Source organism: Corapipo altera, unplaced genomic scaffold, assembly GCF_003945725.1.
Source record: "Corapipo altera isolate COAL_440 unplaced genomic scaffold, ASM394572v1 52b, whole genome shotgun sequence".
NCBI lineage: Eukaryota > Metazoa > Chordata > Aves > Passeriformes > Pipridae > Corapipo > Corapipo altera.
In genome coordinates, this window is record NW_020884922.1 from 2,161,561 (window position 1) to 2,178,230 (window position 16,670).

The 16,670-nt window shown below is 39.8% G+C and overlaps 2 protein-coding genes across 12 annotated transcripts in view; one reads left to right on the forward strand and one right to left on the reverse strand.

Annotated features, from left to right (window-relative positions):
• Positions 1-2,997: 2,997 nt before the first annotated feature.
• On the reverse strand, positions 2,998-13,948 carry FBXO43 (F-box protein 43). Of its 11 annotated transcripts, none has more exons than XM_027657131.1 (8): positions 13,500-13,948; positions 12,822-12,898; positions 12,682-12,729; positions 10,712-10,821; positions 5,703-7,219; positions 4,738-4,840; positions 3,693-3,869; positions 2,998-3,601 (listed from the first exon to the last, which is right to left on the reverse strand). In XM_027657131.1, the coding sequence occupies exons 5-8, from the start codon at positions 7,169-7,171 to the stop codon at positions 3,353-3,355; spliced, it is 1,998 nt and encodes a 665-aa protein (XP_027512932.1). In that variant the 5' UTR covers positions 7,172-7,219; positions 10,712-10,821; positions 12,682-12,729; positions 12,822-12,898; positions 13,500-13,948; the 3' UTR covers positions 2,998-3,352. The 11 variants fall into 11 exon arrangements, with proteins under 11 accessions (XP_027512932.1, XP_027512934.1, XP_027512927.1 ...); XM_027657133.1 differs by having other exon boundaries at positions 13,475-13,948; XM_027657126.1 differs by having other exon boundaries at positions 13,345-13,948.
• Positions 13,949-16,614: 2,666 nt separating this feature from the next.
• POLR2K (RNA polymerase II subunit K) overlaps positions 16,615-16,670 on the forward strand; it is a 4,096-nt gene continuing 4,040 nt past the window's right edge. The window contains exon 1 of the mRNA XM_027656995.1: positions 16,615-16,665. The gene's annotated coding sequence lies outside the window, so the exon portion shown is untranslated. The remainder of the gene's footprint in view (positions 16,666-16,670) is intronic.

A 16,670-nucleotide genomic window follows, 5' to 3' on the forward strand; every position in this document is an offset into this window, starting at 1 on the left:
TTTTGTGTTGAGTGTTTGGGTTTTTTATAAGTAAGACCTTATGTTCTTCTTTGTTGCTTCATTCAAGTTCAGACTCCCATAGCTTTATAGTATCTGATAGAGACTAATTGAGGGATACAGGATAGAGAAAAAAAATATTCTAACATTTCAAAAGAGGTTACTTCCACTCCTCTACCCCAAATACTTAATTTCTGTCATAAAGCAATCATATAATGAAATAATTTTGATTCCTTTTACTCTATTAGAGGCTTTTAGATATCTAATAGAACACAAGATATGGTACAGTTATGTTATTCTTAACCCACACATTGATTATATCACTGTTTTGTTTCTCCCTTGTGCCAAGGCATAAAGCTAATTTTTTTTTAAATAAATTTTTGAAAATCACTGTCAGAGAGGACCACTACCCAGAGATGAGAAGCCTGGGTTTCTCACTTCCCCCTGCCTCTGGTGTAGCAGTGGATGACAGCAGAGAACACATTTCTGAATATGCTCTGAACACCAGAGCATATTCATGGTAGACTGAACTGAACAAGAGACATGTGATTCAAGAAGACATTTTTGTGAGACAGGTTTAGTAGGAAAAAAACCACCTTTCAAATATGTTGAAAGTGGAGAAAAAGGTTTAAAACTGTGAAATAGGATTCAAGTATTTTTTCTTTTCAAGTTACTCCTTGTTGAATAGACACTGTAAACATCAAAGAGACTACCTTCAAAAGACAAAGAATGCCGAAATGAAAACCAATTTACTACTCCATTCTCCCTGAATTATTCAGATTTTAGCAAAAGCAAACTCTTTGGAAAAGGTCACACAACTCTTACCAGATTTTCTCAAATGGAAAGGGCACTTAAAAAATTATTCTTAAACCGAGAATTGAGCTCCTATATGGCTCTTCCATCCAAAGGTGCACCTATTTTAGTAATACTTTCAGAACTATTGCACCTCATGCATTTCTAGACTGCACTGCAATATTCCACATCAGAAGGCAAGCTAAATCCTCTCACTGTCTGCCATAAGTCTCCCAACAATTTCAAGAATGCATTTAAAGTTTTTTTTTTGTTTTGAGACATTTTAGAGATATGTATTGCTATTTAGCAGAGTTTAAATGCAGTGATGTCAATAGCAGACTGAAATGTTATGACATGCAGTACTTATTCTGCATTGCAGTTACTAACATATCCTACTTTATTTGGTAGTTCAACAGGAAAGACAACTAATCCAAATTAGGTTATTAAAAACTGTATATATTCAGATTCTTGTGTAATATAACTTCCTGCCTAGAAAGCTGTTCATCATGTCAGTTTAACCTTTAATAGAAACTATTAAACATTTCTAAAAATGTATAGTTCCTTAATTTATACCTAAGAAAAAAGGAACAAATCCAATGGTTCTTTGAACTTTATTAAAACTTTTAAGTAGACTTTGAACACAAAGTTCTAAACAATTAGAGAAGTGAAAATATTTAATCAAGTCATTTAGCCATTTTCCTACTGCAATCTCCTCCTCTGTAATCAATGTCATTCTTCCTAAACCAAAACTGAATACACATACCTCTATCCTCTAGCTTGCCCCCAAATCCTTCATCTCAATTGTTCCCTCAGAATAGACAGAACCATTTTCAAGTCCAAGTCCTACCAGTGTAACCCGAGACAAGAATGAGGCAAAGACTCAGCAAATACAAATAAGCATGGAATTAAAATGCTGATACTTGTATGCATGCAATAAACATGATTTTCTGGCAGACATATTGGGTTGATCCCTTCTTTCATGACACCGTGTTCAGTTAAATAGAGTTAGTACTAAAAATTCTATAGCATTTTATTCGCCGTGTTGTTTCTCATCCTTCTAAATGCTGTGTGAAACTACTATCCCAGAAACCAAGTATGGTGTAGAAGTACTAACCAAATTACAAATCACAACAGTTAGAGATGAGAAATAAGAAGTGATATTTCAAGAACATCCTGAAGTGGATTGTCCTGGGCCATTTGTCTTAAACATCCAATAAAGGAAATAATGGAAAAAAAAAGGAACAAAAAAAAATCTTAAAATAAAGGGATGTGTGAACAAATATTTAAAGAGGCTAATATGCAACTTATTGTTTACTTGAAAGCTCTTTTTTTTTAAAATCAGACTGCTTTTTAAATAACTCAGTGTTACAGCTTACCTAAGAATACACACAGTAAAATAACATCACAAGTAAGGCACAAAGGACAGCATCGGAGGGAGAGCAGGGAATAACCACCAGCTGACTACAAGTGTTCTGCAAGATGCTTGTTACAAATGAACTCTTTGAAAGGACAAGTAGGACAATATCAATTGTAGAGGTAAATTAATATTATATCTTCATAGAACAAGTACTGTGTCCATTTCTGTCACCTGTATTTCAAGCTCTTTGTAATTGCTAGGAGGTTTAAAAGCAAAACAAAACAAGCACACACATAAAAATTATCTGAGGTCCAAGAGGCAGATTGAGTTAGTTTTCTGTAAAGGATCAGCAAATTTAGTTCAAGAGCAAAATCAGTGAATTCTCCTAGTTAAATCTACAGATAAAGAATGATTTCTAGCTGTAGATAATCCTTTCACTCCAACAGAAGTATAAAGATGACCTAGTGTCTGGGAGCTGAAGTAAAGTCAGATTAGGTAAGTTCACAACAGTATTTTTAGATACATGAATATATACTGTATCACCTGAAGTTTTTGAGATAAAAACTTTGTAAAAAGCAGTAAAATAGAATATTCACACAGCATCCATTTGGTTTAGAAATTACTATTCTATTGACTTGAATTACAGAGGTTAAGAGAACAACAAACTATTCTGACAAAAAATTCAGACAACTAATATGGGCTTTTAGGTGTCACTATACAAATAGAAGTATTTTTTGCAAGTGTACATAGTGCCCCACTTTGAGATATTTTTAAAACAGTTACTGTAATTTAAAGTGAATAAATAAATCCAATAGCAAAGAATTTTTTAAAAATAATTTTCTTTAATTTGTCTTTAAGACAAGAATCACATTTTTAAACATCTAAGAGGTGTTGTAAGCTAAATAATACAGACTACATATAAATATTTATTTAAAAATTAAGATGTTAGTAAGTGCCTAGCTACTACTCAACAAGTAAAAGAAGACAAAATACTTTTAAATGTTCATTTTTTTAAAAATAAAAATATACTACATTGATTAAGATATATACATGAGAAGGTACCTTGGTAACAAATTGAATGAGACTTTCAAAATGCATATCTTTATATGAAGTATAAAGAAATGAAATATATGAAGAGGAACAAGATTAGGAATTTATGAGAAGTGGAAGAGGAATTGAATGTAAGGAGTTGCATGCCTTACAAATTTAGAGTCTTTTTAAATTTCTTTTGCTTTGGGCGCTTCCTGGAGGAGCATCTTTTTTGTTCTTCCGTTTTGCAGATAAACTGTTACATTCTTTTGAGCCATGGAATGCATGCAGACATAAAATACAGAACTCAAATGCACATGCCTCTCTGCTACACAGCCCCCGATTCTTTACCAGTTGATATTTAGCAGGATATTGACATCTTGGACAGGGTTTTAGAGCTTCGTCAGTGAACAGAGTTTTAGCAACCTGTAGCAAGAGGAGGGAGAAAAGAGCTACTTAGTTCTTGTAAATGAAAACTTCCTAAAAACTAAAAGTGAAGCATTTCTTAGATACCTACTTTCAGGTATTCTTCCTGTCTGCTAGCTGAGTAACTAGTGTTAGTGGGTGTAATTTCAGTGTATGAAGGTGGTGTTTGTAGTACAGGAGTTCTGGCTTGAGCTTGAACAGGCCTTAGAGCAGATCTATTGAGAATATTAAGCCTTGTGGCAGCATCTTCAGCCTTCAATAAATATTCCTATTAGTTTATAATTACAAAGAAAAGGAAAAAAAAAGAAAAAAGGGAGAAAATTAGGGTTTTATTTCATTTGGTATTTTCAGCTGGATTTTGCTTGTTTGGGGTTTTTTCCCCTCTGCAACAACATATTAGAAACGGAAATTATGTATAGTGCAAATATTTCCTGTTAAACATTTATATTTAGTGAGGAATAAAGAGACAGGAATCATTAAAAACAGTCCCATGAGCAGAGTAAAAAGCCAACAGTCTTTTAGCACACTCTACTGGTCCTCTTGTTTCTGAATTCGTACACATCTCAATAGCAAGTAAGGAAATAGCAAACACAGCTTTTGTCACATTTAAAGCAAGGTTCCACTGAAGTGCATCATGTGGGGGATCTGAAAAAAATATACTGCAATTAGTATGCTTACTCTTCTAGATACCCCTTAAACTTCTATATGTCCTTCTGATGTTCACAAATACACTGTGATGCTTAGCCACAAGCAGTCCTGAAAATAATCCAGGAGTATTCTAGAGTGGGTCCTACAGCACTGCAGACTAGAGTGAAACGCAAAATAAGGAGCAGCACGGAACAATGGTATGAACAGGTTTTAAAAATATAAAGCCAAAATCAGTCACAGGATTCTCGAGAAAGGGCCGAAGGGGGAAAGAAATAGTCTGACATTGTTGAAAGACTAGTAGTCAAACTGCAAACAGCTGAAAAGAAGTAAGAGCCATTACATTCTCCTGTTAGAATCCTTCACATACTCCTGTTGGAATTGTCTCTATCGGCTCCCTTTCTGTAACTTTACAAGATGTTTCCTCTTTCCTTTGACCTGCCTTCTTTCATGCTTAAAAAAAAAAATATCACTTTTGAGAACCACCTTACCCCAGCTTCTTCTTTCTGCTGTTTTATGTACAACTTTCTCCTCTTATCTGCCCTTTTATCTTGTACAACGATTTCACGCCAGTTTTTGCTTACTTTCCAAATGCTGGAACAAATTAATGAAAAAAATGATTCACTTTCACATTTTTCCAAGTAGTGCAGAAGTCATGATAGTAAGACTACCTGGTAAATATCTTTGCAGTTTCATATACTTTGGTAATTTTACAGACTACTGCAATATAGTAGTTCATGATATTGTTTTGAGACACAGATCTCATATTGTCGTGCACCATTCTATAGAATAACAGAAGAGTCTAAAGAACAATTGCAATATAAATAACAGAGCATAGCTTTGACTTAGAAAATTAAACCAGTTTCTTCTCTCCACTTACCAAGATTGTTTCTAAAGTCACGTTTTTGTGTTAAATGTTCTAAAAAGATTCGTGCCCTTACACTTCCACCTATTCACCCATTCCCTTTGTAACTAACAACACGTGACACTCTGGATTTCTTTGAAATGGGACAATTTCTGTTGATTATAAATTAATCTAGAAGATTTCTCATGAATCAAAATTCTTGGAGCATTTTTGTGCTTGAAAATAAGGAAATAAAATGCACAAGAAAAAATACAGAAAACGTGTTTTGAGTACTGTGCAATATTGGGGAACTTGTAATGAGAATAAATTACTTTCTAGGTTTAAAGGAACTTTTAATATATTTCTAAGTTTACAAGTACTGTGATTTAGTTTTAAGTTGATTAATTTTCATGTTTGTTTTGCTTTTTTAATTCCCCTTCATACTTTTAGAACTACACAAAAAGACCTACTTGATCAATGGTGACAAAAATTTTTATTTCCTCAAAACCAAATGAATTATATTGACAACACCTGGTATTCTAGAAATTATTCTAACTCATTTGCAGGAGCACATATTTTTGCCTTTGGGGGGGGTGAAGCCATAGTACTTACCTGCATAGACTTTCCACTGTCAAAGCATCTAAAACTATAGCAAGAACATGTTTTAAATTTCTGTCTTTTAATTCTGTTAAAATATCTAATTTGTCAAGGCCCATTTTCTTGCCAATAAGTCCAGGAAGGACATGATCTAATGCAAATATTTCTGTTCCATCAATATTCTCTGATATTTGCTTTTGGTCCGATCTTTGTCTCTGCAAGCAAATTTCATGAACTATTTTCAGAGCTGGAGTTCTTGAGAGATCTCCATGACTTACAACCAGGTCTCCATTAGGTTGTTCTTTTAGAACTAATTCATGATCTTCCCTGACAAAATTTCTTTCTTCTGTTAATATATGCATTGAAGTAGGACTGCCATGATTATCTTCTGTCTCTGACTGTGAACCCTGTTCCTGAAGAGTGGATAACCTTCTAACTCGTTCAAGTTTTCTTGTTTTTCTTTTATTATCTAGAATTTTGGAATCTTCTCTGTGCTTTTGAAAGAGCTCTTGGAAAGATCCCTCATGATCAGACAATGAGTCTCCTGATTTGTCCAAAGGAAGTGAATTATATCCACTATCCTCAGGTGTTGAAAGATCTGGGTAATTTACCACCTTAACAGGGGGAGAGTTTATATCACATAGTCCAAAATTCAAGTTCTCTACAGGACTGTTGATAGAAGTCAGGAATTTACTCTCATTGGCTTCGTTGTAAGTAAGAGTCCTAAGCACCCCGTCACCAACTCTCATAAGAACACTTCCATTGAATTCATTAGTGTTATTAACAATTCCATCCTTACACTGAATTGGAGATAAACTTTCCGACTCTAGCAATAAGGGGTCCTTACACTGGGACTCATCTACTGTGGAAGTCCTTTGCTGTGAAAAGGAAATTCTCCGTTTTGGAAAACGAGGATTAGAGCCCTCAGGTTTTGAAGTGCTAGTTGTCAGAGTTTTGCAACTTTTATCTTTTGAAGAATCTGCAGTAGTTTTTGGAAGTTTTTCTTCGGAGTTCAAAACACAGGAGAATTTTTTTTTCCTGATGCTTCCTGAAGAACTAGCTTGCCTTTCACAGCTTTCTACAGTTGTGCCAGCTTCAACAGTCTTGGGTAAAAGCAGTCTCCTGCGTAGTGAAGAGCTTTTTCTACTTGATTTAGGACTTTCAAAACCATCTGCACTTCCTGTTGCTTCTTTTTCTTCTGATATTGAGATAGAATTCAGTTCTTTTTCGATAGATGATGACACGGGAATGAAGGCATTTGGATGAATGTGCTCAGAATGCCCTTGTAGCAATGAAATACTTGTTACACTTGGTGCTTCTTTATGTTCTGCATCAAGATCTTTTACTGACTCATTGTATCTGCTGTCCAGAAATGCTGAAGTGCAACACATGTCTTTAAAATTTGAGTATTTAAAATTGCTGCTGGGAGATATTAATCTATTTCTTTTAAGAATATTGAACTTCACTGAATGACTGTCTGACATCTTCTGCTTGACACTTTGGCTTTGTAAAAGAAGATACCAGTGTTGTTCCTGAAACAAACGACAAAGTAGTCACCAAAACACCCTCAGATTCATGAGAAAGCCCTGTGTAAGTCTATCAAGACAGTAGCCACGACAAAAGTATTTTTATTAGTCTTAGTAGAAACTGCTTATAAATGTACGCAAATATAAATTCCTATCAAGTAGGTGGTTAGAACAAGTGATTAAAATGCGTAGTATACTAGTAGGCAAATTCAGACTTACATCCAGTTAGCTAATTGATGTGCCAGTCCTCATCTGTGGAAAAACACTTTAGATAAGCAACACAGCAACTAGAGGCTCATTGGTGCTGAAATTGGCAACAAAACCCTCTAGCATTCCAATAGGGTCGAGATTTTTATTAGGAGGGGGTTATTGGTTCATCCAACACTAACAGTTCAGTCCTCAAGAATGAGCAGAAGCTCTGATGATAGTGAGTTTAGACAAAAGGCATTTTCTCCTTAAGTAAAATAAGAGGATTAATCATGAAGTCACAACTCTACAAGTCTCCCTATTATTCAGATCCCTACAGTCCCTTGAGGGAATAAATTTCAAAGTGAAAAGTGCATTTTTGTCTTCCTCAGCATTTAAATGTTATTTTGTAAAGAAGGTCTCTGCTTTTGCTCAGCTCTGTGTGTAAAGTGTTCTGAAGTTTTACACTTTAAACAAACTAATGGGCTGACCGTTCACACACTCACCAGGTACAGATCATTTAAGAGCTACTATATATTTTCTTAGAGAAGTTAGAAGTGGCTGATGCACACATCAGCCGTGGAAAAGATGCATGGAAACAGGCTTACTTTTTGCAATTCATAGGTGGCAGAGTTTCTCCACCATAACCACAGTGGCATTGGGTCATTTCTTTCTGCACACAAGACACAACAACTGTATAAAAGATGTTATGAGTAATGGCAGAAGGAAGGTTGTTCTCACGGACACCAAAGTAATTCACCTCAACACCCCAAGACTCCCTGAGCTGGAATCAGCACCTTTCACTGGGGTGTGTTACTGGCCTCCATAACTGATATTTTGAAACATAAAGCCTGGAAATAGCAAGTGAACTTTCAAAACAGACAAAAATAGGAATCTTTAAATTTGGCTTAAACACCAAATACTAAGACATTGCTATTATCCCAACAGTCCTGACTTAGTTAAGCCCTAAGCCACCAAACACAAGCAGTGGGAACCCAGACTGCATGAGACAGGTGAGGAGGGAACTACTCTTTGATGACCTTGAACCATTAGCATTTTATACCCATGCTGAAGGCACTTTTTTAGACCACTGCCATATAGAAAATGCTTTGTTTTGTTTTCTACTGTAAGGAGACAGCAATATATAGAAGTTCAAAAGGAACAAGATGTTAAACAGCAGACAGTAACACCTTAGCATAAAGACCTACACAATCTTGCTAATATCAGAATGAAAACAAATAGGTTTAAAACAAACAAACAAAAAACCAGACCAACATAACTGAGAAAAATTCTTCCAGGAAAGAAGGGTACGTAAAAATAATTTCAACACAACAATGAGGTCTGAAGTCTGGCCTCCTTCCTTTCCTTCCCTCATTTACCTCTACAAGTACCTTATTTTCACATTTGTTTTAATCACTGTTTTTTCCTCATTCTCTGTTTGACTCAGTGAAATAAATGACAGCACAAACAGGAAACACAAGGACACAGCTTTAAGCTAGTGCTTACATGAATTAGGGAGAACTGCCATTGCAGGACCAACTCCAAAAAGCATCTAGTATTTCACCTACATCACTTCTCAATGTTTTAGTAGACCTGTCACTGGTGATGTCCCCCAAGGGTCGATACCAGACCCAGTATTGTTCAAGTTATTCATCAATGACTTGGATAAAGGGCAGATGCCTCCTCAGCAAGTCTGCTGGCAACACAAAGTTTGGAGGAGTGGCTGACACCCCAGAGGGCTGTGCAGCCCTTCAGAGGGAGCTCAGCAGGTTGGAGAGATGGGCACAGAAGATCCCTCTGAAGTTCAAAGGCAAGTGCAGGGTCCTGCACCTTGGGAGGAATAACTCCCTTCACCAGTACAGGCTGGGCTGATCTGCTGGAAAGCAGTTCTGCGGAGAAGGACCTGGGGGTCCTGGTGGGCAACAAGTTGCCCTTGAGCCAGCACAGTGTCCTTGTAGCCAAGAAGGCCAAGGGTATCCCGGGGTACATTAGGAAGAGCATTGCCAGCACGTCGAAGGAGGTGATCCTGTCCCTCTAATCAGCCTTGGTGAGGCCTCACCTGGAGTACTGTGGCCAGTTCTGAACTTTCCAGTTCAAGAAAGAGAAGGAAATACTGGAGAGAGTCAAGAGGAGCACTATGGACATGATGAGAGAACTGAAGGACCTCAGTTAAGAGGAAAGGATGAGGGAGCTGGGCCTGTTGGGCCTGGAGAAGGGAAGACTGAGAGGGGACCTTATCAATGTCAGTAAGTATCTGCAGGGAGAGTGTCAGGAGGATGGAGCCAGGCTCTTCCCAGTGTTGCCAAGCAACACGTCTCTTCTCCCAGGCAACCAGCAGTAGGACAAGAGGGCACGACCTTAAGCTCTGCCAGGGGAAGTTTAGGCTGGATATTAGGAAGAAATTTTTTGCAGAGAGAGTAATCAGACATTGGAACGGGCTGCCCAGGGAGGTGGTGCATTCACTGTCCCTGGAGGTTTTTAAGATGAGACTGGACGTGGCACTTAGTGCCATGGTCTAGTAACCAGGCTGGTGTTGGATCAAGGGTTGGACTTAATGATCTCTCAGGTCTTTTCCAACCCAGTTGATTCTATGATTCCAAGAGGCCATGAGCAGGAACTGGAACACAGGAGGTCCCACGTGAACATGAGGAAAAGCTTCTTTACTGTGAGGATGACAGAGCATTGGAACAGGCTGCCTAGAGAGGTTTTGGACTCTCCTTCGCTGGAGAGATTTCAAAAGCTGCCTGAACACAGTTCTGAGTAATGTGTTCTGGGGGGGCCCCTGCTTGAGCAGGGAGGTTGGACCAGATGCTTTCCAGTGGTTCCTTCCACTTACCTTACATTCCATGATTCTATGATTTTAGGCAATAGGCTGAAAATGCTGTGTCATGAACTAGAAAATAACTTTTTCCTATATTTTTAAAGGTATGAAGTCCCTGGGCGCTGCACTGCTGCATTTCAGTGAATTAGTCATGCTATGGGCAAAGGACCACTCCAACACAGCTCTTCCTTTTGTAAGAGGAGGAAGAAAGAAACCTGCTGTAACAATACGCTGTTGTCTTTGTGTAATTTACAAAAAGAATAGAGGCTTCATTTTTATGCTGAATTTTGTGAACTGCAGTTAGTTAGCAAATGTTGCCAGTAGATATTCCTTCCAAAAATGTTGATGGACAGAAGTTTAAAACTGAATGCTACTTAAAGACAGCTGTTCAAAATCTCAATACTGGAAAAAAAAAAAAAAAAGACATCTCCCCCAGAGAAATCCCATACCAAACCCAAACAAATAATACAAAATCACATACCCACACTTACCTTTAAAAATATTAATGTTTTCCTTAAACACAGTCACAGTCAAACTAATCACACATCTAACAAAAGTCCACAGGCTTCCAGACTTAGAAAATTAATTTTCAGGCAGCAGGCTGAAGAAACAAGAGGAAAAACTCATGCTTGCAGCTTCATTCTCAGGCATTCTATAGGAGAAATTATCTAATAACTCTGAACAACTGACAGTAGAAAAAAAAATAAAATATTACAGTATAAAATAATTTAATCAAACTTGTGTTTCAAGTAACATAAAAATCACAGCAAAACAAGGTTTTTGCAGCTGTAAGGGAGATCAAAATAGTGGAGTTAAAGGAATGCTGTTAACTCAAGCAGAAGCCAAAAATATGCTGTGCATAGTGCAAAGTCCGGCAGGGGGAGCCTGTGAGCTCATTGCATTGATTTTATAGACATTACAAAATATTATAGGATAATATAAATAAAATTGTCGCTTCAGTACAGACACCGAATGAACAATGTCCAGCAAACTGCTTCATTTCACCTCTTTTCTGCACTTCATTCTATACTTCTTCATTCATTCATACTATTTTATACTTCATTTTACTTCTTTACCTTCTGCTCTTGTGAGATCCCACCTGGAGTACTGCGTTCAGCCCTGGGGCCCCCAAAATATGGAGGACATGGACATGTTGGAGCGAATCTGGAGTAGGATGTGAAAATGATCAGAGGGATGAAGTATCTTTGCTGTGAAAACTGGCTGAGAGTGCTGGGGTTGTTCAGCCCAGAGAAGTGAAGGCTCCAGGGAAACCTTGTTGTGGTCTTCCAGTACCTAATGGGGGCCTGCAAGAAAGCTGGAGGGGGATTTTTTAGAAGGGCATTTAGTGATAAGACAAGGGGTAATGGCTTTAAACTGAAAGAAGGCGGGTTTAGATTAGACATTAGGAAGAAATTCCTCTTATGAGGGCAATGGGACACTGGCACAGGTTGCCCAGAGAAGTTGTGGATGCTCCATCCCTGGCAACATTCAAGGCCAGTCTGGATGGGGCTCTGAGCAACCTGGTCTAGGGGAAGGTGTCCCTGCCCATGGAAGGGGTTTGGAGCTATGTGATCTTTAACATCCCTTCCAACCTGATTCATTCTATGATTTACTGTAAATCCCAGTATACAGCTCAAGCTGTATATGCATTAATTTTTTTTTCCAAAATGTATTATTTGTACAAATTAAGATTTAATTTAACACAAGATCTCATTTTACAAATGCAGTACAAAATGGGAAGCCTTTCAGAGGTGCCCAACAGCTTTCATAATAATAACAAGATAATATTTATATTCATAAGAGATGCCTAATAAAACTACTTACAACTTGACTGACTTCTATAAGCAATTCTTTTTTATTGGGAGAAAAGTTTTGTCTACTAGATTTGATACATAACATCATGTCCTTTTCGTTTGGGGATCTTGAAGTAGTTCCTGAAAATATTGTTAACCTTGTCTTAGACACCCTCAAACAGATGTGCAGGGAAGAAAAGGTTGGTTGCAAAACAAGTCAGTTACAGAGCAAGTAACAAAATCCGTATCTGCTAAGTGCAGGTGCTCTGTGCATTTCCCATATCTATTATTAATTTTGTAGTTCTCAAACTGATCTACAAATCAACTGCAAAATTTCTGGAAGTTTATGGGACAAAATAAACTAAGCTGACCCAAACTAAATGCACGGTATTCACATGTTTAGACAAAAAAATCATTTTTAGCAAGGTTAGTCTTACAAAGCACCCCAAAGAGGTAAAAATGTTGGTAACTAGAAGGCAATGTCAACAGTGCCTCTTAGACATAAGTTCTAAGATGTTCATGATACTAATTTACATTCCCCAGTAACACACACTGAACAATTATACCTTGATGATTTCTGACTTTATCACTGTTCACTATTGCTAACAAAACAGATAAAGACAACATTCTGGTCATACAAGAATATTTTCTCTGTTATTTAAACATACCATATCTGTAGTAAAATTGATTATCTGAAGACTCTGTTCTTGACCTCCCTGAGACAACACAGAAGTCATTGATACCTTAGAAAATATTAATACTGAAGATGACATCGCCAAGTCCTATCTAAATTATGTGGGCCACTTACCCTAATTTGTGAAGCAACTCAAGATCTTCCACAGTAAATGTGCTGTATTAGAAGAATTGCTTGCCCCTACTGATAACCTGAAGTGAGAAAGGATGTGAAGAGAAAAGAGAGAGGTGTAAGACAAACATTACCCAGCTGAGGCACAGTTTTCAGTCCATGTATGTATGTGTGCATCGCCTAATTACCCAGGGACCAGCACCCGAGGGTCTCTCATCCACCTGGGATGCCGGACACGAGCAAAGCAACCGCTTCACCCCCTCATCTGGGAAATCGCTGGGCACAGGAGCAGAGCCTGGAGGCCGCCCTTCCACGGGGTGCGGCTGAGGCGGCAGCGGGGCCCCCCGAGCGGGGCTGAGGGCAGGCTGGAGGAGCGAGGCCGGTGCCGCCGCAGCAGCTCTCGCCGCCCGACCCTGGGCCCGTTGCCCCTGGCGAGGAGCCGCTTCGCCTCTCCCCACCCACACCGGCCCCTCGCGTGCGGCCGCCGCCGCTTTCCCTCGCTCGGGTTTGAACTACCCGCCCTCACCAACCGCTGCCTCCCCGCCCCCTCCGTGCTGCGGGCCCGGGGCAGGGCGGGAGCCTGAGGAGAACGGGACAGCCCCGCCCGCTCCTCTGGGACGAGAGACGGTACCTAGCGGGCTCGCCTCGCTCCTCACGCTTTATACTTTTGCCCCGCCGCACCCAGCCCACTGTTAAAGCGCCCCTGCCGTGCTCCTCCTCAGGAGGCTGGTGTGGGTGAGGGTTTCCCGCCCCCGCTCCGCTCCCTGCGAGGAGGGGGCGCCAGCGCTGAGGGGAGGCTCAGGGACGCGCGTGAATCGCGGCCGGGCAGTGGCTTTCACAGATAATGACCTTTATCTGCACCACAGCCTTTAAGCTTGAGTTGTAAGGGTGCTGATTAATTCGAGTTAATTAGTACGTTCGTGCCCGACGGTCCAGGACCGAAACAAACATTGAGCGTTTGTCAAGTGCATCGCCTTCAAAGCAGTCGGGTGGGAGATGCCCCGTGACGGCGCCTGGGTTTTGCTGTGGGTTTAGTTTTTCTGTACACTAACCCTCTCATCCCCCAACATACCAAACAAACACAAACCCACTACACCCACGAATACGTGGATGCCTATTTTTCCTGGGCTCGGTAAGGATAACGTGGAGCTAGGCAGGCTTACCTACCTGCTGGCTTCACACTGGCGGGATGGGGAATGTCAAACCCGAACGAGAGACCTACATTTAAAGAAGCGCAAACTCGAGGCTTTCAAAAGAAACGCCGAAATTAAGTCATGTAATCCCTGTAGATGAGATCGGGCAAGTTCGCGACATTCCCTTTTGGCAAATCTGCTCCTCCAGCCTCTCGCAGCCTCCGGACGGTGATATAAAACAGCCAGAGAAGGGCTCGAGTAAACACGGGTTCAAAAGTTCCCGACTCAGAGCCGGCGAAACGCGACATTGTTATGTAAAGAATATCGGTTTATGTTACGACAAGGTAACAGTTGTGGCTAAAAAGAGAAAGGCTCTTGGGGTATCTCCCCCTTCCTTTTTTAAAAGGAGAAAACATTAGAAACCTTCAGGAATGTAATAAAACTTTTTTAAAAGTGCTTTTTGTAGTATTATCTCTTTCACAGGAACTGGGTAAAATTGTTTCTCAAATGCTTGTATTTATTTATAAAATAAACTGTCTTCTGAGTCAAATTGGCAGCTTGCTAGTGGGACAAGAGCTGAAAGCTGCGTCTTCATTCAATGAAGCCTCAATTCACTTATGCGAGTTGGATCAAAAATATTCAAGAAACGTAACAAGTTGTAATTGTGGCATTTGATTCAATGCACAAAAGCGTCACACCAGAAAAGCACGATTTAACAAAAAAGGCATCACAGACCCCCCCCCAAGCAAACAAACAACAACAAAACCCAACTAAACAACACCCCTCTCCCCCCACCAAAAACAAACAAAGAAACAAACCAACCAAACAAACAAAAAACCACAATCAAAACCTGAGAACATTACTTCTAAGCAAGCAAAATGAAGTAAGATATTCTGCAATACTCGCGCTACACTCGGCTACGCCTGCATCTTCTTCCCATCTCAAAAGTACCTGTACCCCTTGTACCACCCCACCTCGCCCCACAAGCCTTTCCTCTAGCTTTCCTGCCAATTTCCCAAGAGCTTTATGGGACAGTGGAGGTCTCCCACATAGTCGCAACACTTTCAGGTACTCTAAATCCAAGCGGCATCTTTAGGGCTAGAGTTTATCAGCCCGAGGGAATGGGGCTTTGCTGTTAAAGCGCTCCGCTCGAAGGGGGTGGGTTTTGTCGGAAACGGCTGAAGTAACCGAAGCTTTAACATCTGGTTAAACATTCTATTTTTCCAAAAGAACGGCTGAAGGATGCAAATAATCGAGCAATGATATGACCACTTTTTTAATATTGGCGACATTATTTTCACAGGATTAACTGAATTTTTCATGGTGGTATTTTTACTAAGTCCTTTTAAAATTATCGGTTTAACAAACGTATTTTCAAAATATAAATGAGCCTAGAGAAATAATACCAATTGTTTTTTCTTTGCTTTTTTAGGAGATGATAATTACTTAGCGTGCGTTTACCAGGAAAGGTAGGGTAGGGCTCAGGCTTTTTTTTCTCCTCTGCTTCAATCTTTGGTACCCACCCACACCCACAGGTCCCTGGCGGAGGAGAGGACGCAGGGAAGTCAGAAGCCAGATGGATAGCTCTGCCTTTCACACACCGTTTTTCTTGCATGTGCTTTATTCTGGCACCTTAAAAGTTCTGTTTAGCTTTATTCGTATATAGCAGTATGAAGAAGCAAGTCTAAAGTCATTACTGTGTTTTCATTACGTTTAACTTAAACACACAATTAGGAAAAACACAACTATTTATTAATCCTCAAGTTTATTTTATATAAGATATAGGTCATGTATGAAGGTGATTTGCTGCTAGGAGAACACCAAGTAATGACGACTGTTAAAACCTCGTCCATATTAAGGCATTTGGGTGCTGAGGAAAAAAAAATAGTACTCAGTATTCAGAAATAGAAAGAACTTTCCTTAAACTGCAGAATCTTTTTAACAATGAAGTAATTTAAATTGGCATATTCACAAAACACAGTATTCGTTAAACATTTTTTTTCCGTGAATAAAGCAAAGATACATAATTCTTTAAAATGCCGATCGAGGATTCAAATTTCCTACCGCTAGCGAGGTGGGGGTCAATGACAGAGAGCAACTGGTGTCGTTTCAAACCTTGTCTTCACTATTTCAGTCCAGTACATCGGGAATCACCTACATCGGAACTTTTTTCGTAATACGACCTTACGCTGAAAATACGTAGCATATATGTTTGGAGTAGGTAAGTTTGGCTTCATGTGGGTACAGCATCAAAATATCAAGATGCGGGTTTCACCCACGAATCTTAGGAAAAACACTTCCGAAAACAGACCGGTCCTCGAGGTGAAACACCTCGGCGGTTTAAAACCCCGCAGCCATATGACCAGATCTGGCACAGGGCATCCTGGGTCCCGAGTAGGTCGGGTACAGCCAAATAAAAAAATAAAAGCACCGAGTACCCTGGGGCTGATTTTACCCAACCACGCAGCTGCCTGCTTTCTTCCTGGGAAACTGACGCTGCTATTTATATGAAAGCTTGTGTCTTAAAAATCGCTACCAAATATTTTCTGCCGCCTTCCTCCCCCCAGCTGGTTAACACCGATAGCTGAACATTTATTACTTTCCCAGGCTAATTAACTGTTCCGCAGGGAGGTGCCGGAGCTGGCGCTGGGCGATGCCGCGCCCGCCTCCGCCGGCGCGTCATCAGCGTGCGCCGGGCAGCGGCGGGGCCGGCGGTGAG